The sequence below is a fragment of the Epinephelus moara genome, chromosome 8 (genome assembly GCF_006386435.1).
Source record: "Epinephelus moara isolate mb chromosome 8, YSFRI_EMoa_1.0, whole genome shotgun sequence".
Lineage (NCBI taxonomy): Eukaryota > Metazoa > Chordata > Actinopteri > Perciformes > Serranidae > Epinephelus > Epinephelus moara.
In genome coordinates this window covers 22,570,276-22,582,078 of record NC_065513.1, presented here as the reverse complement: position 1 = coordinate 22,582,078, position 11,803 = coordinate 22,570,276, and the positions used below count along the sequence as shown (strand labels likewise).

Here is an 11,803-nt window from a genome sequence, read left to right as displayed (position 1 = left end):
GGGGCATGCTCTTATTATTGAGGTGGAGTCCCCTGTATCCCCCCACCCCAAACTACGCCTATGCATTAAAGTATGTTCACATGACGTATTTAGTTTCTGCATGGCATAAAAACATGAGGAAAAGGAGTATAAAGTTATCTTTTCCAAGTTTTTTCTTTAAATAATGAGGGTTTTTTTGGGGGGGGGGTACCTTTACAAACATTACAATAAAATAAAGAAAAACTGTTCCAGACACATTTACACTCAATTTTCATTATTTAGGAACACATCAAAATATAATCTGAATATAATTTCATTTCACATTTAGACAGCTAAACACTTACAGATCTTTCACAAACTAATTAGGGCAATGATTAATACATCCGTGTCAGCTAAACTGCTGCTGCTATCTGTGTGTCCTCTTGTTTGCAATATTGTTTTATATGTGTAAAGTCACAACTGCTGCTATCTGTATGTTCTGCTTGTTGGCAGAGTCTTTCTATATGTAAACATGTCACCGCTGCTCCTACTGCTTGTAACAACTGTGTCCTTTCCAGTCTTTAACTGCATATCCTGTTTTTGTTTTTATGTATAATAGGAAGCCTTTTGTAACACCTTGGCATGGGACTACAGATGGGATAACAGCCCCTTTGCAAATATTCTTTTTTTTTTACCATGTTTATTTCTTAATTTGCACGGTCCCATCTAAAATAAATTAAACTAAAATCAGTTAAACACAGGATTTAACTTAGAATTTTAATACTTGTCAACAGTCTTTAGCCACTTTATGTCACATGTTCTGGTCATGTCTGAAACTATTTCATTTCTGGGATTTAATATTCAAAACTTTTTCAACAGTGTTAGGTTGGCTGGTTGCCCAATCTACAGTATGTCCATGGCAATATTTGGAGTAACTCCTCTAGATGTTAACTTATGTAGAGCCCAAACAGACATTGTCTCTTTCTGTTCACGTCTGGCTAGAAGGCTCATCATGTGTAAATGGAAGGACTCTTCACCTTTAACATATGGACACTGGATTAAGGATGTTATGTGTTATTAAAAATTGGAGAAAATGTGTTGTTTTATTAAAGGATCAACTGCATGCTTCTTTACCACCTGGCAACCATTTTTTGCTTTTGTAGCAAATATGGAAGCTGAAAAATTGTAATGAAATGTGTCATGTGTCATACTTTTTTAAATTGTTTTATATTATCTATTTCTTGTTCTTGTCTTTTGGATTTCCTTTTGCTGGTCTGGCTACCTCTGTTCTTGGGTTGGTGGGTGGGTGGGGTTGTTTTTCTGTCATTGCTGGTTCTATGTTTGTGTGTTGATGCTTTGTGCATCTTATTGAATTATCAATATAAACACCTTGTTAAAAAAATAATTTTAATACTTGACTCCTGCACTGCACTGTTCAAATGTTCTACGAAGAAAAACACAAAGACACGAGATAATAAATCGTATAAGTCAACTTTAATATAATGTTGGATACAATAATTGATCATAACGCAAAAGCCTATAATTTCTTCAGAAACTTTACAACAGTCGTAAACAACGCATACTTCTGCAGACAGTAAAATGTGTTACAAATAGTTTTGCACCAGTTATTTCATCTTCAACGCAGCATGTTGAGAACGGTTCCACAGCTTTGAAAAACACGGTTTAACTGAATACACCCTCTGACTTGTAGTGTCACTGCCATCTAACATGTCCTCCTGTGGCATACTTATTTTACTTCAGAGTTTTCACATAGAGGCACAGTGGTATAAACTATTAGAAAAGTGAATGTTAAATAAGGACTCAAAGTGTTAGGTGATATCCCTAAGTGCTGTGTATCCTGAGTACTTAAATATTATATTTGATCACATTTGTTATCATAAAGTGGAATGTATTTCTAATGGCCTTCATCCTCAAACAGGATACAAGTGCAAATCTTTATCAAAGTCATTAAAAAACCTCTGTGTGCCCCGTGATACCAAATGCAAAAAGTTTCCTTCAAGAAGTTTTCCTTCATGTTTAACTGGCTTACAAATCCCAGCTCTCTGTGGATGGAACGTGTGCACGTGTGGTGTTGGAATATAAATCTGTGTTTGTTTTAAGTTAGTTCGTTAAAAAGAGAGAAGTACCAGATTAGGTGTTTTTGTCAATATAGCTAACAGTCTGTATCTTGCGGCCCTGCATGTTGATCCGCAAGCACCAGAACTGACTCGTCTTTGTCGTCCCCTTGCGGTGATGTATCATTTGATGAGGATGAAACAACCGGTGAGAGCTCCGCCTGAGCGGTTATCTCCTTCTGTACCAGAGCAAACTGGGCTGCTGCCTCATCCAGCTGTGAATGAACAGCTTGGACCCAGTTTTGTAGCTGCACGTTGAGAGCATCCATGCCTTGATCCAGCTTCTCCTGTCTGCCTTGTAGCTCCTCTAACAGATGTTGTGTGTCACTTGAAATCTGCTTCCTCTTTCCTTCAGTGGGAGCACGCTGACGCAGCATGTAGCCCTCGAACTCCTCTGGACTGAGGTCGAGTGCTGGTCCATCCAGCTTTTCAATAAAAGCCACTGCACATGACTAAAACAGGAGAAAGAGCAAAGACATGATAAACCTACATGTCATCCCGTGGTGTACGCTGCTGGATAAGTAACTTTGCAATAAACGTACCAAATTTGTGAAGTAGTAGCCGCTCTCTCCTGCCATCAGACTGTGAGGGAGACCAAAACGAATCACATACTGCATGTTGGAGTGTAGGCGAGGTGGATTGGCCTTCAGCACCACATAGACCAGGCCTGACAGGAAGTCATCAGCATTAGCGGGCTCGCTGTTCGAGGTGGAGAGCCCTTCAAAGACATGCTGACTGCATTTGGACACACATGCGAGTTTGTCCTGAGGCGCTCGTTTGGCATCCATTTCAATTATAGCTGTTAAAAAACATAAAGGGCAGAAATGTTAAAGATTATTTAATGATGCAGGAAACAAACTATAGAGATCGAACAGGCAGGGGCGAGTCAAATTCAAGGACTTTTCAAGCACTCATTTTTATGTTTAAGGATGAAATTGTTTTCTCCACAACCATCTGTTGCAAGAATGTTGCGCAAATGTATAAATGGGGCAAATATGCTACCAGGGCCCAAAATGAATTAACTGGTCATGTTATTCAGACATGTGACTGGCAAAGGACAAAAAACAGAAAATATACAGAGTGCTGAGCATGGCGAAGCAGCCCCAGCCTCTCCCCAGCAGCTCAACCATCTACAGTCAGACACACACAACTGCTTATTTACTGCTGAATCACAGCTCAGAACTCATACCAACAGCTGACACCACTCTGGTGTGAGTGTTTTGCAAGCGTGCAAAACACTATGGCGCAAACCATTTTGCGCCATATTCACCAACCCAGTGGTGCTGTGAGCTCAAACTGCTCATACAGCATAAGGAAATAACTGCAAACATGCCCGTTATTGGCTTCCTAGTTTATTTAAACACTTATCTAATACAATTCATAGAATAATTTGTGCTTTTGTTCTCCTCTTAATGATGGTCAAGTATTTTTTTCAAGGACCAAGTTAAAAATGTCTTGTATGAACCCTGATACTACTGTCTCCCATTAGCTTAAAGGAGCATTCCACATTTTTGGCTTTCTGGCTGGGAGTTAGGGCCCTGTGACGGCCTCCTGCCTCAGCAGGGCCTGCTTTGTCTGTGTTTTCCCCTGTCTGCCTGTCTGTCTGTCTGTCTGCTGTGTGGAGCTGAGTAAGTGGCAACTGGGAGCACCTGGCCAGTCTCCTAATGGCAGCTTACTTAAGCCTGACTGTGCAATCACTTCGCTCTCTTCCCCTCATCCAGCACCACGTTTTGTTTAGTTGGCTCACAGACTCACAGATTTACACATCACATAACTTAATTATGTTTTTGGCAATTTTCTTCTGTACATAATACATTGGTGCACTTTTCAGTTGATAGCATATGTGTCTCCTATTTTTGTCGTGGCGTATGAGTCAGGTCATGACAGCCCTGACACACATGCCGATGGTCGGGTGTCGGTCAGGTCTTAGGTGAACGTCTGTCACTCTAGATTTTGCTGTGTGTCCTGCACCGTTATTACTAGTCGCCCCTTGTTGGCCATTTTTTGACCAATTCAGCATGTTGAATTGGTGATGGAGCTGGCAGAGCCCGTCAGTGAGAGAAATCGCTCTCATTGACAGTTCAGCACAGTGCACAAGAAGTGAAATGGAAGTGAGGAAAGTAAACAAACAGCTAAAGTCAAGAGGGGCGTGAGATCTGACAAAACTTGTTAAATTAGGAAAGATTATTTCTTCCTTTTGAGTTCTTTAGGAAAAACAGTTCGTAATTGTTTCCGTTATTGTTCGCTAGCACACGGTAAATATCTTTTGTTCTTTCAACATCAGGTTGTGTTGTCAATGTGCTAACAGGCTAACTAGCATCTTGTGGGTCTTCCAGTTTCTCTTATTGAATGATGAATACAGACTACTATTACCTGCTTGTATGAGGAGTTATTTCCTTTCACACAGCTGCAGAATGTACACGCTAGTTGGCCATTGGCTGTAGTCTTTTCAGTGTGTTCAAGTGCAACTTTTTAGCTGAGATACAAGCCACATGAGGCAATGCAACAGTTGGCCTTCGTCGCCACTCGTTCTTTGGTGTCGGTTTGGTGTGTCTCACCCTTAAGATGTGAAGATCACTACCACTCATGTCTGTCTATTAAATATAAGGGTGCAGCTAGCAGCCAGTTAGCTTAGCTCGGCATAAAGATAGTGAAAAGCTAGCCTGGCTCTATACAAAGGTACCAATATCTGCCTACCAGCACCACTAAAGCTACATAGTGAACATTTGGTATCGCTAATTAACTATGGCTATGTATGCTTATGTTTACCAGTGAGACATGAGTGTCTAACAAGCATATTTCCCAAAGTGTTGAACGATTCCTTTCAGTACTGAAGTTGTGAGTCACCTGTTATGGCAGGCAGAAAAGGGTCTCCCATGACTGCAATCTTTTCATCAGGAAAAGGTACGCTCAGCATCTGTGGAGTGACCCAGTTTAAGGAGCTGCAAAATACAGATATCTGTGTCAAACAGGGCCATAGGTTAGAGGTTTGGATCAAATACAACACAAGTCACTTGTATACAAGTGTTACCGTATCCTTCTCTGGAGAGCCAGGTCCTTCTGTTCATCGTCACAGCTGTCATGGCAGAAAACCCATTTGTGCAACCGTGTCATTATTAACTTCTCTACATGCTCCATGATCTGAGTGACCTGAGCCTCAGGGACACCTGAAAAAAAAACAAAAAACATGTATATTTAGAAAATAACAACTCAAAAGTCATTAATATTCTCAGAATTAACAGCCTGACAAGTGTTGGACTGATCTGTACTCACTGCTAAAATACTCAGCAAAGGACTGGTAGAAATCCTGCACAAGATCTGACTGCTTCTGTACCGGCAGACCCTGTAAAGATGATGAGAAGCTATGATGAGAACAGCTCTGACATATCAGAGAGAAGTCAAAAGAAGTGTAATGTTAAAAAGATAATTACATGGTACGCCTCCATCGTGTTGAGGAAAGCTGTACATCGGGACTGCAAGCGCTGGGAGGAAGGGCTCTTTAGTATCTTTAGGAAACCAGTGAAGTCCCCGGGCTCGAGGCTCTGGAAAGCTCTCACTACATTTGCATGGCGTTCAGAAGACTCTGAAGGGACAAAAGGTGGATGTTATTCCAGATAAATAAATAAACATGTTTTGAAAGTGAAACACGACACTCAGAAAGGCTCCATTTGTTGAAAAACTGCTGGCAAAGTCACTGCATTATGTAAAACAGTGAATCAGAGGGGCACATTTCATCACAGATACCCAGGTTCCATCTCTTGAAGTTTATTATGAACCTGTAGGGATAGTGGGACTATACTACCCATACATATGCACACAGAATGCTATCTGTGCATAAGACAAAGATGGAAAACAGCTACTTTATACTGGATTTTGTTGTCATTTAATGACTGCACCTAGAAATCATGTGCTGAGGAGATGCCTGATGTTTTCTGTTGAATGTTTGTCAAATTTGCTAGTTTACTGCACAGAGAAAATCAAAGACCAAGATTTTGCTTTGTTCTCAATAGAATTTGTAGGATTATAAGACCTATAATTAGCAGCAGTATGCAATACAAGCAATACATTTTTGCACTTTTCTGTTCTGGTCTTGTTAGTCAGTCACTAGCTCTCTTTGCTGGGTTGTGAATACGGCTTTTGTTGCCTCTGCTCAATTACGTTTTGCTCTTAAACCTTTGGCAATACAGCTGGTGTCTGAACTTAGCGTAAAAAAAAAAGCAGCTGCTGGAGGGATTTTCACTGCAAGGCAACACAGCCACATATTGTGCAGATACCCTTTTTGCCTTGATGTCACAGAGAACACAAAATCAAAAGTACAAAATACTAACAGAACTACCTTGACGTTTAGGAGGCGATGGGCTGCCCCAGAAGAGTTTCCTCACTGTGTTTATTCGACGACTTTTCTCCGTGCTTTTCTTCTCCTCAAATTTGGAGAAGGTGAGAGGAGTTCCATCATTGCTCGGCCTGCAAGGAATGACAATGTTAGACACCCAAACCTAAACCCAGTTTAAACTAGAGTCACTTAAAAGCAACACATGATGGAAACATCATTGTTACACTACTGATGACTACCTGAATAGATAGGACATCGTTATGCATGCAGTGCGAACTATTAATAGGCTCATCATGTTAAATGCTTTGTTAATATAACTATTTTCTGATATAACTGATCAACATCATACTGCTCTCAATACAGCTGACAAAAATGTCAGGATCTAAATTCTCCTTTGAGTCTGATTGATTGTTCTAAGCAGTGTGTTTACCTTGTGTCTTGCCTGGAAGCTGCAGCTGGACGTGCTTTCTCTCTCCAGCACTTGGAGCAGAAGCCTTGCCACGCAGGGTTTCCATAATACCCACAGGCGTTTTTGCAGAGCAGCTCCTGCTGAGAAACTCTGATGCCTCTGTGCTTGTCTGTCCACATTGTAGAGCTCTTTCATTTACTGCTCCCACCTGTTGGACACAACATAAATTTGACAGAATTCAGTACCATGATCAATTACAGAGTCTCCATCATATTCTTCATTTAAGTGTAATGGTAAGAAACACTTTATTGAGAACCAAACATTGTCAACACTGATTTAACTTTAAAATGATTGCACTCATATTGTACCTGTATCATTTGTTTTTTTTGGATTGTATCCGTTAATGCTGTATAGGCTTAACTTGTATATGTTACAATATGTCGTAGATATCTTTTTCCCCACAATGTTGTATGTTTGAACATGGGTGCAATTACATTTGTTTGAATGCTGATTAGTGTACATTGTCACTTTTCAAATAAAACATAAAACATTACATTACAACTAATATTAGTCTCAATCGGTCTCCTGTACTTCTAATATAATTCCTTTGAAAGTCAAAAATGTTAAAAGAAAAGGTTTGTTCTGCATTTGTGACCGCAGGGACCTAAATCTCACAAGCTTAGTGTTCACTATGGCCGGCTGTGCTAATCTTGATACAATATCTCATGCATCTTTACTTTTCATACATGTATCCTACTGTTTTCTTGTTATATGTTTGTGGTTGTGTCTCTTTGTTTTATACTATGTGCCCTACTGTTTTCTAATTTTACTGTAAAGCACTTTGTGAATTATTTCTGTGAAAGGTGTTACATAAATAAACTTTACTTACTTACTTACTTACATGCTTCATTACATGCATCATGCAGACAGTCAACTTGATCAAACACTACTGCAGTACAGCACATTAAAACCCAGCAACTCTCCTTCCCAATGCTCAAAGTGTAATTATTTCTAAATGTGTTGCAGGTGAGGGGATGAAAATGGTCCTCGGCAAATTGGCTTGATTTCTTTCAAAAACATGGGAAGAGGGCAATGAGCAACGAAAGAAGAAATAACCCAAAATTTGCCAGAAATTAGTTAAAAAAAACAACAACTAAAAACAAGAAAAACAGTAGGAAAAAAAGAAAGTTTAAAAAAAGGAAATGACCTGGAAAAAGGGCATAAAAATGATAAGAATTTTGTATCATCATTTTTTTAAACATGTAATAATAATAATTATTATGAATATACTTTAACCTAGCTTTTTTTCCCCACATTTTGCAATACATGGACATTTCTTACCAAGTTGCTTATTGCCTTATTTTCTATGTTTTTGAAAGAAAGGGTTCAATAGTTTAAATATTTGCAAAAGGCCTCTGAAAGCAGCACATGGAAAGTGCTGTCACTCCAGGGATTTGAGATATGTCAGACTGTGTGCTTCAGTGGAATGGAAACTACCACTACTTTCATAAACATCAGAACACAAGAATAAAAAACACGTACGACAGACAAATATAGTATTGTGTATATAAATAAATAATTATCCATGGATAGATATAAGATTGATGCTATGTAAATTACCAACTAGTTCGTTATCCAGTAAATTAAAAAAAAAAAAGAGATTTTCACTCAGATTTTCAGGGACAAGATTCCTCAAACTGGTGCAGAAATACTTTGTAGGAAATGCTGTCCAATACGTTTAATTGACAGTGGGTTTTCCTTCCTTCTACTTTGCTTTTAAAACCCTCACTAACTTTCATGTGCATCCTATTAACTGTTATTTAGAAACGTCTCCCGCATATTTAATACAACATCAAAGCCTCAGTATCCTAACAAAAGCTGGACTGTCAATCTGCTGTTGAACCTCAGGCTAAATTCCCTATTAAAGGTTCAGTGACAGTTTATGGGTGCAGGCTAACGTCGTTAGCTAACAGCTTAAGAGCTCAGCGGCGGATGACTGTCAGCTGAGCGGACTGGAGATAAGAACCACCGGCTAATGTTAGCTAACGTCGAGTGGCTAAAGCTGGCGACCGAAACAACCTACGTATGTTAAATTTACAAACTAATTCAACTTGTCTCGAAGCTAAACAACAATAAAAAGCAAATATCCGTAAAGATAACGTCCCAGTTATCGAAATGCCTCCTCACCTGTCAGCTGGTGAAATCATAATTAGCCGCTTCCTTGTCGAAGAGCTTTTTTCACTTTCTGGTTTCTTAACCGTCACAATCGTATCATAACATGTACAATGAGAACGATAATCCGTCAGACCTCGGTCAACGATGTGTTTTTACAAAAGTATGAAACAGAGGTAGCGAAAATTCACGTTAAAGTAATTAACGCCTGAGGTGGAAAATCAGCTGCCTTCAAACCTGTGCAACAGGAAAGTCTTGTGACAGCAAGTTGTAAAGCTGTAAATAGTGATCGTCACAGTAATGACCTTTCAAAGTAAAAATATCCCGGCAAGATTGTGTCGATTCCCCGCTTCAACAAGCCAGAATCAAGTACCAAATACAAACATGGCATCGTCACGTCTCTCTCAACTTTATCATCTCCCAAATCCCGTATTCGCAGCCAATGTAGTCCTTGCTTCTGCCAATTTAAATGTATGAATATTTTATTTTGAATGTCTTAACCGGAAGTGAGTCTGCCTTGATGTCGAGTCATGAGACCTCTGGTGGTCATACGGCGTAACTACACCCTTGTCTATTCTGAAAGATAAAATGATAATGTAACATTTAAATAATACAGTTTTAACCGTAAATATAACTATAATGTTAACTTGATTCTAGTTCAAAACACAGTGATAAAACGGAAGCAATTACAAACTAATTGAAATTCTAAATTGCTCTTAAGTGTTGACATTTTGAAACTACAACTTCACACCATTCAGTGAGAAATACGTTTGTGATTTTGCATAGAATTGATGGTATTCATTGTCATTGTGGTGATAAGCATTTTAAACACAATACCACACAAGAAAAGCTATTCCCACACCAAAGCACTGTATGGAAGATCTCTTGAGAGGAGAATTCTCCGTGGACAATGGATGGAGTTCCTGACATCAGCAGTGTCAAATCTGGCTTATGCAGTGAGGGACAAGACAGCCAGATCTGTCAAAAAACATGACCTAACAGACTGAGAAGAGCACAGCTAAAAGCTCAGGGCAGGCTGCATTGAGTGACAGGCTGTCTGCCAATACTGACCAAGGCTTTTCAGTCACATCCACCCCTCGCTCCTCCAGTGCACCATCCTCTGGCCCTGACTCTCAAAATCCCAAACTCAGGGCTCCAAAACAGGAGTCCACAAACCAGTGGGGGACATATGGTCAGTAGTGTAGTTGTAGTTGATGAGGCAGGTGTACTACTAGATAGATGAGTAAGTTACTGAGGAGGAAGTGGGTCTGTTCAGTACTCTTAAGGCTTTTTGGCTGATAGGTGGGTATACTGTAAACAGCCAGAAAAAGAGGTGGATATACCCAGTATACCTGTATATATCCTCCACACACCACTGGTGATGGCTATGTCATTATTTTTACAGTCTATGCTTTTGGACTTTGTATGCTGTCACTGCTAAAACTGGCCTTGCATTCCTTCTGAATACACATTAGCATGGTGGGGTTTTAGTGGGCAGCTGACTCCAAACACTATCTTTCTAAAACTCTGGCTACGGCCCTGATAGTGCTCAGTTGACTGCACCACATACTCTGTGACCTAAGTACTTCAATTAAGATAATATTGTACTTAAGTATATATAACCAAATACATTAGAAATTAATCGCATTAAACAATACATCATATTCAGTGTTGGTGAGTAACTAGTTACATGGAGCAGAGTTATGTAATTAAATTACAAATGTAAAATCTATAATGTGAAATATAAAAATATGTAATTAAATTACAGTAACGAATCACAAAGTTGATAATTATTTTTTGCCTTATTTTTTTGACCGATTTGAAACATTTGTGAAAAAAGTAATTGTGAAGTAATGTAATAAGTTATATTACTTTGATGAAATAATCACAATAGATGCATAACTTTTAAGGAACATTTAGATGTCTTTATCATTTAAAAAATCATTTTGGCAAAGCAACATCACTGCAACTAACTGGTCAAATCTATTATTGATCGTGCTTTAATTTTGAAAGGCCTAACCGGAACGTCTACCGGAAGCGCTTCTCTCGTTCGTCCTCCACTCCATCACCTCAACGGTAACTAGGCAACGAGACGCTTCGCAGGTGCTAACTGAAATAGAGACGGTGTTTCTTCATACAATGGGCTAGTTTAGGCTAAAAAGAAAGTTTATTTTAATATACAATTTTCGACGTTTGGACTAGGCCAATTATGGGGGAAAAAGCTGATACCATGGTTATGTGTTTTCTGTGAATTTAATCGCGGAATTTCGTAGCCTAACTTTTCTAACGTTACTCTTTGGTTAACGTTAACTTAGCCTAACTAGCTAATTTTGCCGTAAGCAGAGACTTCGACTCCACTGAACAAGGGGAAAGTCTATGAAGTTATTGACAAGAGAGGTTAATTGTACAAGAGGTGAAGAGGTTAGACATCATGTCAGCTGCTAAAGTGAAGGAAGAGTACAGTGAGAGTGCAGGAGGAGTTGGTGGAGAAGAAACAGAGGCTGACACACAGAAGATGACCGGGCAGTCTCAAGTCTACACTGCAACCAGAGACACACTTTTCCCAAAGAAGATAACTCATACAAGAACACATGCATTGGTAAGTATATGTAGGCGTGAATATAGACAGTGAAGGCGGTGCTGTTGCACTGGGGCTGATGGGGTGGGGTGGCCCTTGCGAATGATTCAGATTGACTGTGGAGGCCATTGGAGTACAGTGAACTCATTGTCATGTTCAAGAAACCAGTTTGAGATGATTTGAGCTTTGTGACATGGTGCGTTATCCTGCTGGAAGTA

The 11,803-nt window shown here is 39.5% G+C and overlaps 2 protein-coding genes across 4 annotated transcripts in view; one reads left to right on the top strand and one right to left on the bottom strand.

The window, feature by feature from the left end:
* Positions 1-1,430: 1,430 nt before the first annotated feature.
* LOC126393996 (rab5 GDP/GTP exchange factor-like) lies at positions 1,431-9,281 on the bottom strand. The gene is made up of 9 exons (XM_050050497.1): positions 9,023-9,281; positions 6,857-7,043; positions 6,430-6,557; positions 5,525-5,676; positions 5,367-5,436; positions 5,125-5,260; positions 4,941-5,035; positions 2,636-2,892; positions 1,431-2,545 (listed from the first exon to the last, which is right to left on the bottom strand). Exons 2-9 carry the CDS (start codon positions 7,012-7,014, stop codon positions 2,132-2,134), a joined length of 1,410 nt encoding a protein of 469 aa, XP_049906454.1. The 5' UTR covers positions 7,015-7,043; positions 9,023-9,281; the 3' UTR covers positions 1,431-2,131.
* Positions 9,282-11,122: 1,841 nt separating this feature from the next.
* The window catches only part of cfap251 (cilia and flagella associated protein 251), a 9,567-nt gene continuing 8,886 nt past the window's right edge, over positions 11,123-11,803 (top strand). For all 3 annotated transcript variants that reach the window (XM_050051255.1, XM_050051254.1, XM_050051252.1), the window contains exon 1: positions 11,123-11,606. In XM_050051255.1, coding sequence (XP_049907212.1) covers positions 11,439-11,606 — 168 coding nt within the window. In that variant the 5' untranslated portion in view covers positions 11,123-11,438. The remainder of the gene's footprint in view (positions 11,607-11,803) is intronic.